The sequence below is a fragment of the Pseudophryne corroboree genome, chromosome 7 (genome assembly GCF_028390025.1).
Source record: "Pseudophryne corroboree isolate aPseCor3 chromosome 7, aPseCor3.hap2, whole genome shotgun sequence".
Lineage (NCBI taxonomy): Eukaryota > Metazoa > Chordata > Amphibia > Anura > Myobatrachidae > Pseudophryne > Pseudophryne corroboree.
This window is the reverse complement of record NC_086450.1, coordinates 37392458-37410646: the sequence shown is the minus strand read 5'-3', so window position 1 is coordinate 37410646 and position 18189 is coordinate 37392458. Positions and strand designations below refer to the sequence as shown.

General features: G+C 50.0%; 1 protein-coding gene across 2 annotated transcripts in view; it reads right to left on the bottom strand.

Annotated features, from left to right (window-relative positions):
• Positions 1 to 18189, bottom strand: part of PLCL1 (phospholipase C like 1 (inactive)) — a 480679-nt gene that overhangs the window by 13853 nt on the left and 448637 nt on the right. Inside the window, exon 6 of one of the 2 annotated variants that reach the window (XM_063933036.1) lies at positions 14811 to 14990. The exons of the other annotated variant lie outside the window; for it this stretch is intronic. Coding sequence (XP_063789106.1) covers positions 14898 to 14990 — 93 coding nt within the window. The 3' untranslated portion in view covers positions 14811 to 14897. Of the gene's footprint in view, positions 1 to 14810; positions 14991 to 18189 lie in introns of those variants that run through there. 2 annotated transcript variants of the gene reach the window in all.

The following is an 18189-nucleotide window of genomic DNA, read 5'->3' as shown; positions in this document are numbered from 1 at the left end:
CAGTACTGTGCCGTAGTCAGTGAGTGCACTGTAATGCAGTGAGTGTCAGACAGTACTGTGCTGTAGTCAGTGAGTGCACTGTAATGCAGTGAGTGTCAGACAGTACTGTGCCGTAGTCAGTGAGTGCACTGTAATGCAGTGAGTGTCAGACAGTACTGTGCCGTAGTCAGTGAGGTCACTGTAACGCAGTGAGTGTCAGACAGTACTGTGCCGTAGTCAGTGAGGTCACTGTAACGCAGTGAGTGTCAGACAGTACTGTGCTGTAGTCAGTGAGTGCACTGTAACGCAGTGAGTGTCAGACAGTACTGTGCCGTAGTCAGTGAGTGCACTGTAACTCAGTGAGTGTCAGACAGTACTGTGCCGTAGTCAGTGAGTGCACTGTAATGCAGTGAGTGTCAGACAGTACTGTGCCGTAGTCAGTGAGTGCACTGTAACTCAGTGAGTGTCAGACAGTACTGTGCCGTAGTCAGTGAGTGCACTGTAATGCAGTGAGTGTCAGACAGTACTGTGCCGTAGTCAGTGAGTGCACTGTAATGCAGTGAGTGTCAGACAGTACTGTGCCGTAGTCAGTGAGGTCACTGTAACGCAGTGAGTGTCAGACAGTACTGTGCCGTAGTCAGTGAGTGCACTGTAACTCAGTGAGTGTCAGACAGTACTGTGCCGTAGTCAGTGAGTGCACTGTAATGCAGTGAGTGTCAGACAGTACTGTGCCGTAGTCAGTGAGTGCACTGTAATGCAGTGAGTGTCAGACAGTACTGTGCCGTAGTCAGTGAGTGCACTGTAACTCAGTGAGTGTCAGACAGTACTGTGCCGTAGTCAGTGAGTGCACTGTAATGCAGTGAGTGTCAGACAGTACTGTGCCGTAGTCAGTGAGTGCACTGTAATGCAGTGAGTGTCAGACAGTACTGTGCCGTAGTCAGTGAGGTCACTGTAACGCAGTGAGTGTCAGACAGTACTGTGCCGTAGTCAGTGAGTGCACTGTAACTCAGTGAGTGTCAGACAGTACTGTGCCGTAGTCAGTGAGTGCACTGTAATGCAGTGAGTGTCAGACAGTACTGTGCCGTAGTCAGTGAGTGCACTGTAATGCAGTGAGTGTCAGACAGTACTGTGCCGTAGTCAGTGAGTGCACTGTAATGCAGTGAGTGTCAGACAGTACTGTGCCGTAGTCAGTGAGTGCACTGTAATGCAGTGAGTGTCAGACAGTACTGTGCCGTAGTCAGTGAGTGCACTGTAATGCAGTGAGTGTCAGACAGTACTGTGCCGTAGTCAGTGAGATCACTGTAATGCAGTGAGTGTCTGACAGTACTGTGCCGTAGTCAGTGAGATCACTGTAATGCAGTGAGTGTCAGACAGTACTGTGCCGTAGTCAGTGAGTGCACTGTAATGCAGTGAGTGTCAGACAGTACTGTGCCGTAGTCAGTGAGTGCACTGTAATGCAGTGAGTGTCAGACAGTACTGTGCCGTAGTCAGTGAGTGCACTGTAATGCAGTGAGTGTCAGACAGTACTGTGCCGTAGTCAGTGAGTGCACTGTAATGCAGTGAGTGTCAGACAGTACTGTGCCGTAGTCAGTGAGTGCACTGTAATGCAGTGAGTGTCAGACAGTACTGTGCCGTAGTCAGTGAGTGCACTGTAATGCAGTGAGTGTCAGACAGTACTGTGCCGTAGTCAGTGAGTGCACTGTAATGCAGTGAGTGTCAGACAGTACTGTGCCGTAGTCAGTAAGTGCACTGTAATGCAGTGAGTGTCAGACAGTACTGTGCCGTAGTCAGTGAGTGCACTGTAATGCAGTGAGTGTCAGACAGTACTGTGCTGTAGTCAGTGTATGCAGTACTACTACTACTGTACATAACCCTGGAAGGCGGCTTAGTAAATGGGTCCCAACCATTTACGCTATCAGTGTTGTTTGCACATGATTCTTTTTTCTGTGGTACAATGTAACTATATTCTTGTATACAAGAGCATAATCCTGGGCAACTGAGGGGAAAATATAAAACACGTGAAATGACGACTGGTTACTTTTTGGTGAGACTATAGTTTGCATACTGTGACATCGCAATCATTTCCTCTGTAACGCCTGAATCCTGGAGATGCTTCCGCCCTGTTATAGCGGCACAGGCACACCCGGATAGGTTGGATACAGGTGCCACGGTTCCTCAGGACAGTGGGGGTCATTCTGAGTTGATCGCTCGCTAGCTGTTTTTTGCAGCGATGCAAACGCATAGTCGCCGCCTATAGGGGAGTGTATTATCACTTTGCAAGTGTGCGAACGCCTGTACAGCCGAGCTCTGCAAAAACATTTTGTGCAGATTCTGAGTAGCTCTGAACTTACTCAGCCCTTGCGATCACTTCATTGTTTGTGGTGCCGGAATTGACGTCACACACCCGCCCTCCAAACGCCCGGACACGCCTGCGTTTTCCCTACCACTCCCTGAAAACGGTCAGTTGACACATATAAACGCCCTCATTCTGTCAATCTCCTTGCGATCGGCTGTGCCAGTGGATTCTTCGTTATATCCATCGCCCAGCACCGATCCGCAATGTACCCGTATGACACGCGTGCACTTTGCGGTGCATGCGCAGTAGAGACCTGATCGCAGCGCAGCGAAAATCGGCAGCGTGAGATCAACTCGGAATGACCCCCCCGTGTCAGATGTGACTTATAAATAACTATAATAAAGTATTATTGATAAATAACTGCATAGATTTCAGGCTATTGATGGAAGTCTCCATGAAGCAGTGTTATAAGCACACACACAACAGGAACCCGGAGCCACAAATATGGTAGTGGTCACAATGCAACTATATTACATCGCATCCTGGAGGTGCCAATAATTCATATTGTGCCCCTTCTGTAAATGGCATGACTATTTTGTTGTATAGATGCATTTGATGAATAAAACTCATTATTATGCCTAGTTTAAAAAAAATAAGATTTTACTCACCGGTAAATCTATTTCTCGTAGTCCGTAGTGGATGCTGGGGACTCTGTAAGGACCATGGGGAATAGACGGGCTCCGCAGGAGACTGGGCACTCTAAGAAAGATTTAGTACTACTGGTGTGCACTGGCTCCTCCCTCTATGCCCCTCCTCCAGACCTCAGTTAGGGAAACTGTCCCCGGAAGAGCTGACATTACAAGGAAAGGATTTTGGAACCCAGGGTAAGACTCATACCAGCCACACCAATCACACCGTACAACTTGTGATAACCTTACCCAGTTAACAGTATGAACAAACAACAGAGCATCAACCAAAGGATGCCAACATAACATAACCCTTTATTAAGCAATAACTATATACACGTATTGCAGAAAGTCCGCACTTGGAACGGGCGCCCAGCATCCACTACGGACTACGAGAAATAGATTTACCGGTGAGTAAAATCTTATTTTCTCTAACGTCCTAGTGGATGCTGGGGACTCCGTAAGGACCATGGGGATTATACCAAAGCTCCCAAACGGGCGGGAGAGTGCGGATGACTCTGCAGCACCGAATGGGCAAACACAAGGTCCTCCTCAGCCAGGGTATCAAACTTGTAGAATTTTGCAAAGGTGTTTGAACCCGACCAAGTAGCAGCTCGGCAAAGCTGTAATGCCGAGACCCCTCGGGCAGCCGCCCAAGAAGAGCCCACCTTCCTTGTGGAATGGGCTTTCACTGATTTTGGATGCGGCAATCCAGCCGCAGAATGAGCCTGCTGAATCGTGTTACAGATCCAGCGAGCAATAGTTTGCTTTGAAGCAGGAGCACCCAGCTTGTTGGATGCATACAGGATAAACAGCGAGTCAGTCTTCCTGGCTCCAGCCGTTCTGGTTACCTAAATCTTCAAAGCCCGGACTACGTCAAACAGCTTGGAATCCCCCAAGTCACAAGTAGCCGCAGGCACCACAATAGGTTGGCTCAAATGAAAAGATGACACCACCTTTGGCAGAAATTGCAGACGAGTCCGCAATTCTGCCCTGTCCATATGGAAAACCAGATAGGGGCTTTTACATGACAAAGCCGCCAATTCTGACACACGCCTAGCCGAAGCTAAGGCCAACAGCATGACCACTTTCCATGTGAGATACTTTAGCTCCACAGTCTTAAGTGGCTCAAACCAGTGGGATTTCAGGAAACCCAACACCACGTTAAGATCCCAAGGTGCCACCGGTGGCACAAAAGGGGGCTGAATATGCAGCACTCCCTTAACAAACGTCTGAACCTCAGGCAGTGAAGCCAGTTCTTTTTGAAAGAAAATGGATAGGGCCGAAATCTGGACCTTTATGGACCCTAATTTTAGGCCCATAGTCACTCCTGACTGTAGGAAGTGCAGGAATCGACCCAGCTGGAATTCCTCTGTAGGGGCCTTCCTGGCCTCACACCAAGCAACATATTTTCGCCATATACGGTGATAATGCTTTGCTGTCACGTCCTTCCTAGCCTTTATCAGCGTAGGAATAACTTCATCCGGAATGCCTTTTTCCGCTAGGATCCGGCGTTCAACCACCATGCCGTCAATCGCAGCCGCGGTAAGTCTTGAAACAGACAGGGCCCTTGTTGCAACAGGTCCTGTCTGAGAGGCAGAGGCCATGGGTCCTCTGTGAGCATTTCTTGCAGATCCGGGTACCAAGTCCTTCTTGGCCAATCCGGAACAATGAGTATTGTTCTCACTCCTCTTTTTCTTACAATTCTCAACACCTTTGGTATGAGAGGAAGAGGAGGAAACACATAGACCGACTGGAACACCCACGGTGTTACTAGTGCGTCCACAGCTATCGCCTGAGGGTCCCTTGACCTGGCGCAATACCTTTTTAGCTTTTTGTTGAGGCGGGACGCCATCATGTCCACCTGTGGCAGTTCCCATCGATTTGCAATCTGCGTGAAGACTTCCTGATGAAGTCCCCACTCTCCCGGGTGGAGGTCGTGCCTGCTGAGGAAGTCTGCTTCCCAGTTGTCCACTCCCGGAATGAACACTGATGATAGTGCGCTAACGTGATTCTCCGCCTAGCGAAGAATTCTGGTGGCTTCTACCATCGCCACCCTGCTCCTTGTGCCGCCTTGGCGGTTTACATGAGCCACTGCGGTCTGACTGGATCAGAACCGGTTGGTCGCGAAGCAGGGTCTCCGCTTGACTTAGGGCGTTGTATATGGCCCTTAGTTCCAGGATATTGATGTGCAGGCAAGTCTCCTGCCTTGACCACAGCCCTTGGAAATTTCTTCCCTGTGTGACTGCCCCCCACCCTCGGAGGCTTGCATCCGTGGTCACCAGGACCCAGTCCTGAATGCCGAATCTGCGACCTTCGAGAAGGTGAGCACTCTGCAGTCACCACAGGAGAGACACCCTGGCTCTGGGGGATAGGGTGATTAACCGATGCATCCGAAGGTGTGATCCGGACCACTTGTCCAGTAAGTCCCTTTGGAAGGTCCTCCTACGGAACCTGCCGAAGGGAATGGCCTCGAATGATGCCACCCTCCTTCCCAGGACTCGAGTGCAGTGATGCACTGACACCTGTTTTGGTTTTAATAGATTCCTGACCAGTGTCACGAGCTTCTGAGCTCTCTCTATCGGGAGATAAACCCTTTTCTGGTCTGTATCTAGGATCATGCCTAGGAGAGGCAGATGAGCTGTAAGAACCAACTGCGACTTTGGAATATATAGAATCCAGCCGTGTTGCTGTTTCACTTCCAGAGAAAGTTTTACGCTGTTCAGCAACTGCTCTCTTGATCTCGCTTTTATGAGGAGATCATCCAAATACTTGATAATAGTGACACCTTGCTTCCGCAGGAGCACCATCATTTCCGCCATTACCTTGGTGAATATTCTCAAGGCCGTGGAGAGACCAAACGGCAACGTCTGAAATTGGTAATGACCATCCCGTACTGCAATTCTGAGGTACGCCTGATGAGGTGGATAAATGGGGACATGAAGGTATGCATCCTTTATGTCCCGAGTCACCATAAAATCTCCCCCTTTCAGGCTTACAATAACCGCTCTTAGCGATTCCATCTTGAACTTGAACCCTTTCAGGTATATGTTCAGGGATTTTAAATTCAATATGGGTCCGACCGAACCGTCTGGTTTCGGGACTACAACATGGTCGAATAATAACCCCCTCCTTGTTGAAGGAGGGGAACCTTGACCACCACCTGTTGAAGATACAATTTATGAATTGCAGTTAACACTGTTTCCCTCTCGTGGGGGGAAGCCGGCAGGGCCGTCGGTGAGGGGGCATCTTCTCAAAGTCCAGCTTGTATCCATGAGACACAATATTTATTGCCCAGGGATCTAACAGGGAGTGAACCCACTTGTGGCTGAACTGACGAAGGCGTGCCCCCACCGGGCCTAGCTCCGCCTTGCGGTGGATTTTTGTAGAGGCCGGGGAGGACTTCTGTTCCTAGGAACTAGCTGTGTTGTGCAGCTTCTTTCCTGTGCCCCCGCCTCTGGCAAGAAAGGACGCACCTCGGACTTTCTTGTTTCTTTATTCGAAAGGCTGCATTTGATAATGTCGTGCTTTCCTAGGCTGTGCAGGAATATAAGGCAAAATATCAGAATTACCAGCTATAGCTGTGTAGACCAGGTCCGAGAACCCTTCTCCACACAATCCTCAGCCTTCCACATGCCTCTTAAGTCGGCATCATCTGTCCATTGCATATTCTACAGGACACGTCAAGCAGAAATCGACATAGCTTTGACTCTAGGACCCAGTATACTCATGTCTCTTAGGGCATGTTTTATATATTTATATATATATATATATATATATATCACTTAAGACAGCATCTTCAATATATATATATCTCTATATATACATATATATATATATATATATATATATATGCATACTAGGGTCTCAATCTCTGCTGATAAGGTACCTGTCCACGCTGCCACAGCGCTATAAACCCATGCCGACACAATCGCCGGTCTGAGTAGTGTACCAGAATGTGCACGCTATCTGCAGGATCCATCCCTGAGAATAGCTGTTACGTCAGGGCTACCTTTTGGGCAAACGTGACACCCTAGGGGAAGATTCCCATCGTATCCTGGCCCTAGTGGAGAAAGGATACTGCCTGAGAATTCTTTGTGGGAAACTGCAGTCTCTTGTCTGGAGATTCCCGCTCTTTTTCCTCATGAGAGGAGGGAAATTTACCTCAGCTTTCTTCCTCTTAACATGTGTACCCTTGTGTCAGGGACAAATGAGTCATCAGTGATATGCAAATCATCTTTTATTACAATAATCATATATTGAATACCTTTCAGCCATCTTGGCTGTAACTTTGCATTATCGTAGTCGACACTGGAGTCAAACTCTGTGTCGATATCAGTGTTTATTATTTTGGATAGTGAGCATTGTGAGACTCTGAAGGTCTCTGTGACACAGGCACAGACATGGGTAGATTTCCTGTCTGTTCTCTAATCTTTTGTGCAATAAATTCACCTCAGCACTTACACATATCCAAACAGGTGTCGGCGTTGTCGACGGAGACACCCTCTCACACACATATTTGCTCTCTCTCCTCCTTAGGGGAGCCTTTTACCTCAGACATGTCGACACACACGTACCGACACACCACACACAGGGGATGCTCTATTTGAAGACAGTTCCCCCACAAGGCCCTTTGGAGAGACAGAGAGAGAGTATGCCAGCACACACCCCAGCGCTATATGACCCAGGAATCACAGAGTAACTTAGTGTTAACCCAGTAGCTGCTGTATATATTGTTTTTACGCCAAATTTATGTGCCCCCCCCCCCCTCTCTTTTTCACCCTCTCTATCGTGCAGGGGAGAGCCTGGGGAGCTTCCTCTCAGCGGAGCTGTGGAGAGAAAATGACGCTGGTGAGTGCTGAGGAAGAAGGCCCCGCCCCTTCAGCGGCGGGCTTCTCCCGCGATTTTGTGTAAAATTAATGGCGGGGGCTCATGCATATAACAGTGTCCAACTGTATATATGCTGCTTTTGCCAGGAGGTACTTAATTGCTGCCCAGGGCGCTGCGCCCTGCACCCTACAGTGACCGGAGTGTGTGGGTTAGTGTGGGAGCAATGGTGCACAGCTGCAGTGCTGTGCGCTACCTCATGTGAAGACAGGAGTCTTCTGCCGCCGATTTCGATGTCTTCTTGCTTCTGCCGGCTTCTGTCTTCTGGCTCTGCGAGGGGGACGGCGGCGCGGCTCCGGGAACGGACGACCAAGGTTAAGATCCTGTGTTCGAACCCTCTGGAGCTAATGGTGTCCAGTAGCCTAAGAAGCGCAACCTAGCCGCAGTTAGTAGGTTTGCTTCTCTCCCCTCAGTCCCACGTAGCAGAGAGTCTGTTGCCAGCAGAAGCTCTCTGAAAATAAAAAAACCTAACAAAATACTTTCTTATTAGCAAGCTCAGGAGAGCCCACTAAAGTGCACCCAGCTCTGACCGGGCACAGATTCTAACTGAGGTCTGGAGGAGGGGCATAGAGGGAGGAGCCAGTGCACACCAGATAGTACTAAATCTTTCTTTAGAGTGCCCAGTCTCCTGCGGAGCCCGCTATTCCCCATGGTCCTTACGGAGTTCCCAGCATCCACTAGGACGTTAGAGAAAAGTAATTAAAAAACATATAATGTATACAATTGCGGCACAGACATGACAACCCCGGTGACCTATTACTGTAACTACAGTAATTGTAGCATATATTCTGTATATGTAGGGTAAACAGGGACGGACTGACCCACAGGTGTACAGGGGAACCCCCTTGTGGGCCCCACTGCCTGAGGGGCCCCTCCTCCGCCTCCACTGATCAGGTTCCAGACTGTGCACTTGAATTATACATTATACATGTTACCTTATACTGCACAGGGCTATGATGTATTCTCTACAGCGCATTTACAATATTTATCTGGTACATTATCATGCACACACTAGCAGTATTTATATTTTTGTCAAGGGGCCCAGTCCATGCACTCACTAATGTTTAGGCAATCCAATATAGCAGCTGGCCACACCCCCACTGGAGACTGACCACACCCCTTGACATGGGCCCCTACCACTGCATTCCCCGGTAGGCCCTTCATGCCTCAGTCTGACATTGAAGGTAAATGAGCAGTAAAGGGGGGTACTCACGGAGAGATCCATGCTTAAAATTTTAGCAGTCTGACTAGATTGCTTAGATTTTAAGCACAGATCACTCGTGTGTACCCCCCACAGCGATAGCGATGCGCGGCCGCGCGCATCGCTATCGCCGGTGCTAGATTGGCCTGCATGCAGGCTCAATCTAGAACGTCTCTCATTTCACCCGCTGGGTGAAATGAGCGGCTCCCCCGTCCTCCCCCGCATCGCTCAGCACGGATCTCTCCCGTGTATATGGCCCTTAAATGTTGTAATTAATGATGGTGATGTCCATATGTGCCAGGAGGTGACACTGTGGGGTGATTGTTTCACATGTTCAGATAAGATTACATTTCAGCCAAGCAGGTGAGGGTAAAGAGAGGGCAGAGTGGGGTGACATGTGAGGGTAAAGAGAGGGCAGAGGGAGGTGACATGTGAGGGTACAGAGAGGGCAGAGGGGGGTGACATGTGAGGGTACAGAGAGGGCAGAGGGGGGTGACATGTGAGGGTACAGAGAGGGCAGAGGCAGGTGACATGTGATGGTACAGAGAGAGTGGAGCGGCATGACATGTGAGGGTACAGAGAGGGCGGAGGGAGGTGACATGTGAGGGTACAGAGAGGGCAGAGGGAGGTGACATGTGAGGGTACAGAGAGGGTGGAGGGAGGTGACATGTGAGGGTACAGAGAGGGTGGTGACATGTGAGGGTACAGAGATGGTGGAGGGAGGTGACATGTGAGGGTACAGAAAGGGTGGTGACATGTGAGGGTACAGAGATGGTGGAGGGTGGTGACATGTGAGGGTACAGAGAGGGCGGAGGGGGTGACACGTGAGGGTACAGAGAGGGTGGAGGGGGGTGACATGTGAGGGTACAGAGAGGGCGAAGGGGGTGACACGTGAGGGTACAGAGAGGGTGGAGGGGGGTGACATGTGAGGGTACAGAGAGAGTGGAGGGGCGTGACATGTGAGGGTACAAAGAGGGCGGAGGGAGGTGACATGTGAGGGTACAGAGAGGATGGAGGGGGGTGACATGTGAGGGTACAGAGAGGGTGGTGACATGTGAGGGTACAGAGAGGGCGGAGGGGGTGACACGTGAGGGTACAGAGAGGGCGGAGGGGGTGACACGTGAGGGTACAGAGAGGGCGGAGGGAGGTGACATGTGAGGGTACAGAGAGGGTGGAGGGGGGTGACATGTGAGGGGTCAGAGAGGGCGGAGGGGGTGACACGTGAGGGTACAGTGAGGGCGGAGGGAGGTGACATGTGAGGATATAGAGAGGGTGGAGGGGGGTGACATGTGAGGGTACAGAGAGGGTGGTGACATGTGAGGGTACAGAGATGGTGGAGGGGGGTGACATGTGAGGGTACAGAGAGGGCGGAGGGGGTGACACGTGAGGGTACAGAGAGGGTGGAGGGGGGTGACATGTGAGGGTACAGAGAGGGTGGAGGGGGGTGACATGTGAGGGTACAGAGAGGGCGGAGGGGGTGACACGTGAGGGTACAGAGAGGGCGGTGGGAGGTGACACGTGAGGGTACAGAGAGGGCGGAGGGAGGTGACATGTGAGGGTACAGAGAGGGTGGAGGGGGGTGACATGTGAGGGTACAGAGAGGGCGGAGGGGGTGACACGTGAGGGTACAGAGAGGGTGGTGACATGTGAGGGTACAGAGAGAGTGGAGGGGCGTGACATGTGAGGGTACAAAGAGGGCGGAGGGAGGTGACATGTGAGGGTACAGAGAGGGTGGAGGGGGTGACATGTGAGGGTACAGAGAGGGTGGTGACGTGAGGTTACAGAGAGGTTGGAGGGGGGTGACATGTGAGGGTACAGAGAGGGCGGAGGAAGGTGACATGTGAGGATATAGAGAGGGTGGAGGGGGGTGACATGTGAGGGTACAGAGAGGGCGGAGGGAGGTGACATGTGAGGGTACAGAGATGGTGGAGAGGGGTGACATGTGAGGGTACAGAGAGGTCGGACGGGGGTGACATGTAAGGGTACAGAGAGGGCGGAGGGGGGTGACATGTGAGGGTACCCGAGAGGGTTGAGGGGGGTGACATGTGAGGGTACAGAGAGGGTGGAGGGGGTGACATGTGAGGGTACAGGGAGGGCGGAGGGGGGTGACATGTGAGGGTACAGAGAGGGCGGAGGGGGGCCCTGCGCCACGATGCTGATCACATATGTACTAACATATGCGATCAGCATTGCGGAGGACAGCTCTTCCGATAAGAGCTGTCCTCTGCGATGCGCAGCGGCAGCCTGACTTCCGGGATTCGGCCCCAGGAGTCAGTCTGTGCATGCGCGGGGTGACGGGGGCGGCCACAAGGCATGATGGGAGGGATCCGATCGGATCCCTCACACAGCGCCGCGGAAAGAAGCCATAGAGAAGAAGCCATAGAGATGGCGAACCCTGCCGCGGTGCTGACATGCCGGACGTGGGTTAGTACATCAGGAAAATGCGGTAAACAGGGGGTTTACCGCATTTTCCGCTTAGTACATCCCGCCCAGTAACATACCAATTCTCTCCCCCCCCCCCCCCCGACCCCAGTACACAGTAATATTTCACTTTATCTCCCCCCCCAGCACACAGTAACAAACAAGTCCCCCCCCTACACAGTAATATTTCACTTTATCTCCCCCCCCCAGCACACAGTAACATACCAGTCCCCCCCTACACAGTAATATTTCACTTTATCTCCCCCCCAGCACACAGTAACATACCAGTCCCCCCCTACACAGTAATATTTCACTTTATCTCCCCCCCCCCAGCACACAGTAACATACCAGTCCCCCCCTACACAGTAATATTTCACTTTATCCCCCCCCCCCCCAGCACACAGTAACATACCATTCCCCCCCCTTACACAGTAAGTCCTGAAACCACCATTGATGAGAGGGGACTCAGTGGAGGGGCGGTGCTGAAGACTGCTGTGAGAGGGGAGGGAAGAGAGGAGGTGGGGACGATGCTCCTGCCTCCCAGCATGACATGTGCAGCGGGGAGGAGCTAGACGGACAGGGAAGGGGGAGGGCTCTGACACAGGAGGAGACCGAGGATCCTGTGTTCATGCTGCCGGCACCGCTTCTGCTTGTCACATGGTGTGACAGGCGCAGGCAGCGGCAGCTGGCACCAACACTGCGCATCGGCAAGGTACAGTAGCAGAGCAGGGAGAGCACCTTTAGTGACAGGCGCCTCCCTGCTTTGCGGACCTTGCTGAGCGACTAGCGCCGGCACTGGCCCCTAGAATTGTGGATCCCTGGGCAGCCGCCCAGTGTGCCTATACATTAAGACGGCCCTGCTCCTATGTGAGCGGTAGAGTGCCACATGGTTTTGCCAAGGTGCCAATTTTCGCCTTTATTTTTCCTTTGCTGCTTGTTGTAACTCTGAATGAACCTCTGCGTTCCAAAAATGTAAAAAACACCAAACGGGCCCTGGATGGTTCCCTGCTGTCCTATATGACAGGTGGGCAAAACGGTATCCGTTCTCTAGGTCGACCGTACTTAGGTCAACGCTGTCTAGGTCGACCACTATTGGTCGACAGTAAGTAGGTCAACATGGTTTCTAGGTCGACAGAGACTCTAGGTCGACGTGTTCTAGATCGACATGACAAAAGGTCAACATGAGTTTTCCACATTTTTTCTTAATTTTTTTTAAACTTTTTTATACTTTACGATCCACGTGGACTACAATTGGGAACGGTAACCTGTGCCGAGCGCAGCGGTAGCGGAGCGAGGCACCTTGCCCAAAGCAAGGGGACACGGTGCACTACTTGGGGTTCCTGGTCACTGTACGGCGAAAACGACACCCAAAAAAAGTGCAAAAACTCATGTCGACCTTCTGTCATGTCGACCTAGTACATGTTCGACCTAGAGTCCCTGTCGACCTAGAAACCATGTCGACCTACTTACTGTCGGCCAATAGTGGTCGACCCAGACACTGTCGACCTAAGGTCGACCTTGCATACCACACCCGGGCAAAATAGGGCTGATTCAGAGTGGGCGATGTTTTCAGTCTGCAATGCGTTACCGATGTAAGACGCAGTGAGACTGATTTTTAGTGGGCCTTTGGGACACACCTCTCAATGAGCTCCTGGGAGTTAGATGACATCATCATCATTTTAATTTTTCAAAATAAAGAAGTCAAACATTTTACCTGCCTTCTATATGACTACTATACTTTCACATGAAGTTGCCGGCTTCTGAGGTAAAACACTTGTCCTGGTGATGCTGCTGCTCCGGGGGGCGCCTTGGCACAGAAAGGGTCACAGTTTGTGTTTCCCCACACAGATCACACAAGTAATAATTAGCGATGATTTTGCAGCTTTGCTGCAGGAATGTTGTGGGTCTGATCAGTGCGCAGAGCTGGGAATTTCAGCGGTTCCGGCTCTGAAGTTACACCGATGATTACCAATGTTTATTAAAATCAAAAGATGTTTTGGAAGAAAGTTTTTTTTCTTACTTTTAATTACTATTAACAACAGTATGGCGGCAGAGGGTCTGCAGCCTTATCCCGGCTTCCAGCGGCAGCGAGAGGATCTGCCTGCCCTGTAATTCTAGCCCCATGTGTTATACTTTGCAGATATGCTTTCATATCATGGGCACATTTCTGTCATGTGATTGTAGGTGAAAGGACATCATGGAGGAGACTGTGTATTAATCAGTGCGGTAGTGACGCCATTTTTTCTACCTGTATTGAAGCATTTATTATATAATGGTGATACAATAAACCCTCTTGTGTATTAAACATTCACGTAGGCACCGTGGTTTGTGAGAACACATTCCCTCGTGTTAAACTTAGCAAAAGGCTAATTAGTGCTTCAGGCCACAGTATATATATATATATATATATATTTTCTTTTTGTATTATTTTTTTTTTTTGTATATACTGTAGGCGTGCCATAATATCCATATAATCCAGGAAACCTATCATTTACACCAGGTGCATATCTAGAGAGGAGGAGGCCCATCTGCAGGCTCCGTCTGGGCTCCCTACTATCTAGCCGACAGCGCTGTAACTCTGGTCACTAGGGTCACTCGGGGACCCTATCGCTGTCCCAGATTCTATCTAGAGTGAATGTGCAGGTCTCTGGGGAAATGGTGGGGTGGCCAATCCCCAAGTGATTTTTCCCACTGTGCATGCGCAAAACATCAGGGAAATGGCCACTGCGCCATTTTCCCAGTGATTTTTGCTGCTCTGCTGTTGCCCCGCAGGATTCCATTGGGTGAGTATTGAAAATAATGAGTGCAGTGTGGGCCCCCTGCACTCCAGGGGCACGTGTGCATTGCACTTATTATAAATACGCCAGTGGTTTACACAGGTTATGTGGCTGGCTAAATTCAAACCTACATCTTACCTGGTTTCAATCAGCCACAGAACCTGTGCAAATCATAGGTGTCTCGGATTGAAGAGGTATTATGAAAGCCTATATTATATACAGTGTGTGTGTGTGTGTGTGTGTGTGTGTGTGTGTGTGTGTGTGTGTGTGTGTGTGTGTGTATACATAAAAACAGTATGTGTGTATATATATATATATATATATATATATATACATACACACATATACATACACACACACACACACACACACACACACACACACACACACACACACACACACACTGTATACAGTACTGTGCAAAAGTTTTGGGCAGGTGTGGAAAAAAATGCTGCAAAGAAAGAATGCTTTGAAAAATAGAAGTGTTAATAGTTTACTTTTATCAATTAATAAATGCAAAGTGAATGAACAGAAGAGAAATCAAAATCAAATCAATATTTGGTGTGGCCGTCCTTTGCCTTCAAAACAGCATCAATTCTTCTAGGTACACTTGCACACAGTTTTTGAAGGAACTCGATGGGGAGGTTGTTCTAATCAGCTTGGAGAACTAACCACAGATCTACTGTGGATGTTAGACCTGCCATCAGAAATTGTGGGGACCAGGACTGACAAAATAGGTACCCCTGAAAAAATAAAATAAAAAATAAATATATATGTATTTAAAAAAGAAATCCTATGCACATACGGAGCAACACTATATTATGCCCCTTGCACCATATTAAGTCCCCACAATTATGCCCCTGACATCATATTATGCCCCCACAGTTATGCCTCTGTCACCATGTTATGCCCCACACATTAATGCCTCTGTCACCATATTATGCCTCCCACTGTTATGCCCCTGTCACCAAGTAATGCCCCCCACAGTTATGCCCCTGTCATCATATTATGCCCCCACAGTTATGCCTCTGTCACCATGTTATGCCCCACACATTAATGCCTCTGTCACCATATTATGCCTCCCACTGTTATGCCCCTGTCACCAAGTAATGCCCCCCACAGTTATGCCCCTGTCATCATATTATGCCCCCACAGTTATGCCTCTGTCACCATGTTATGCCCCACACATTAATGCCTCTGACACCATATTATGCCACCATATTAATGCCCTTGTCACCATATTTTGCCCATACAGTAATTATACAGTACCTGCTACTTGTCAGGGGAACAAATGCTGCAAAGTAAGAATGCTTCCAAAAATATGAGTGCTAATAGTTTATTTTATTCAATTAACAAAATGCAAAGTGAATGAACAGAAGACAAATGTAAATCAAATAAATATTTGGTGTGAGCACCCTTTACCTTAATAACAGCATAAATTCTTCTAGGTACACTTGCACACAGTTTCTGAAGGAACTCGGCAGGGAGGTTGTTCCAAACATCGTGGAGAACTAACCACAGATCTTCTGTGGATGTAGCCTTGCTCAAATCCTTCTATCTCTTCATGTAATCCCAGACAGACTCAAATGATGGTGAGATCAGGGCTCTGTGGGAGCCATATCATCACTTCCAGGACTCCTTGTTCTTCTTTATGCTTAAGATATTTCCTAATGACAATGGCTGTATGTTTGGGGTCATTGTATGCTGCAGAATAAATTTGGAGCCAATTAGATGCCTCCCTGATGGTATTGTATGATGGATAAGCACCTGCCTGTATTTCTTAGCATTGAAGCACAAAGAAACGGGAAACACTGAGGAACGAAGTTGCAGTAGGCGGCCACAGAAACTTGCATCAGATGAATGACACATCATGCGTACTTCCCTTCAAAATTGGAAGATGTTTAGCAGTACCATCAGCTCAGATTTGGCAGAAACCCAGGTACACCAATCTACTGTTTGGAGAACTCTGACCAAAAGTGGTTTTCATGGAAGAATTGTGTCCAAAAAGCCATACTTTCAATGTGTAAATAAGGCCAATTGACATAACTGGGCACAAAAACATACTGTAGGTACTGGGGTGCAGAAAAATTACAGCAGGTGCTCTGGATTGATGAGTTAAAATGTGAAAAATTTGGCTGTAACAGAAGGCAGTTTGTTTGCCGAGGAGCTAAAGAGTGGTAGTCTCTAAACCTTTAAACGTTCCTTGAAAACTCACCAAGCCTACCAAATTCCAGAACCACCCACATAACCTTCAATGCTTCCCTATCCAATTACATCCTCTCTGTACACAGTAGCGGATCTTGCCACGGGCAAGCAGGACTTTTGCCCGGGGCGCCGCCTTCCGGAGGGCGCCGCACCATGGCAAGATCCGCCACTGTGCAGTGTGCCCCCCAGCAGTGCCCCCCGCTGTGAAGGGAACCAGATGCTACGCGTCTAGTTTCCCTTCGTGGCGCTGGTCCCCCGCTGTGAAGGGAATCAGATGCTAAGCGTCTAGTTTCCCTTCATGGAGAAGACCTTTGCTGTGCAGTGCGCGATGACGTCATCGTGCACCGCACAGCATTGTGGCACAGATCTAGTGTCTATGCTGTGCTATAGGAGAGACTTCATGACTGACGTCTCTCTCATAGATCCGAGGAGAGGAGCGGCGCCGGCGGTGGTCTGCAGGTCTGGAATCAGGAGCGGGGTTAGTAAGTATACTTTTTTTTTTGTTTTGTTTTCCTTTCTGCGGGACGTGACTGACCATGCCCCGTATTAAGCCACGCCCCTATCTTTTGCCCGGGGCGCCACAAGGACAAGAACCGGCCCTGTCTGTACATGACACATAACATCACATATCTTGTCTTACTTTACGCTAACACCCTCCTGACTCTTGGCCAACATTACGGGGTGATCATATCATACAACCCATTAAGAACCTAGCAATCTGGTGGACCATTATGCGACAGGTAGCATCTATCCTTGTGTATCAATGCCTATTTCCCTATAGATTGTAAACTTGCGAGCAGAGCCTTCTTACCTCTATGTCTGTCTGTCTTTATCCAGTTTTATTCTATTACTGTTGTTCTAATTGTAAAGTGCAACAGCCAGTGGCGTAACTACTGCCCCCGCAGCCCTCGCGGTGGCTTGGGGGCAAGGGGCTGCGGGGGCGCCACTGATTTACAGCAGACTGACATGCAGACGAGCGTCCGCATGTCAGTCTGCGGTCTCCTTCCCTCCGCCGCTTGTTGGAGGGACACGGAGGGCACAGCGCGGGCCTCCCTGTGTCCCTCCTGCATCATCTCCGGCGGCCGCGGGTCTAATAGGGGGAAGTGCCGTTCGTGAGCTCTAATTGGCTCACGAACCGGCACTTCTTTTATTAGACCCTGGCACTGGGGGGAATATCTGGCACTGGGGGGGGGGCATATCTGGCACTGGGGCATATATGGCACTGGGGGGGGGGGGATATCTGGCACTGGGGTGGAATATCTGGCACTGGGGGGAATATCTGACACTGGGGGCATATATGGCACTGGGGGGGGATATCTGGCACTGGGGCATATATGGCACTGGGGGAGAATATCTGGCACTGGGGGCATATATGGCACTGGGGGGAATATCTGGGACTGGCTGGGACTGGGGGGGAATATCTGGGACTGGGGGGGAATATCTGGGACTGGGGGGGAATATCTGGCACTGGGGGCATATCTGGCACTGGGGGCATATCTGGCACTGGGGGCATATCTGGCACTGGGGGGGGGGGGATATCTGGCACTGGGGGGGGGGATATCTGGCACTGGGGGGGGGGGGATATCTGGCACTGGGGGGGGGATATCTGGCACTGGGGGCATATATGGCACTGGGGGCATATATGGCACTGGGGGCATATATGGCACTGGGGGCATATATGGCACTGGGGGCATATATGGCACTGGGGGAATATCTGGCACTGGGGGAATATCTGGC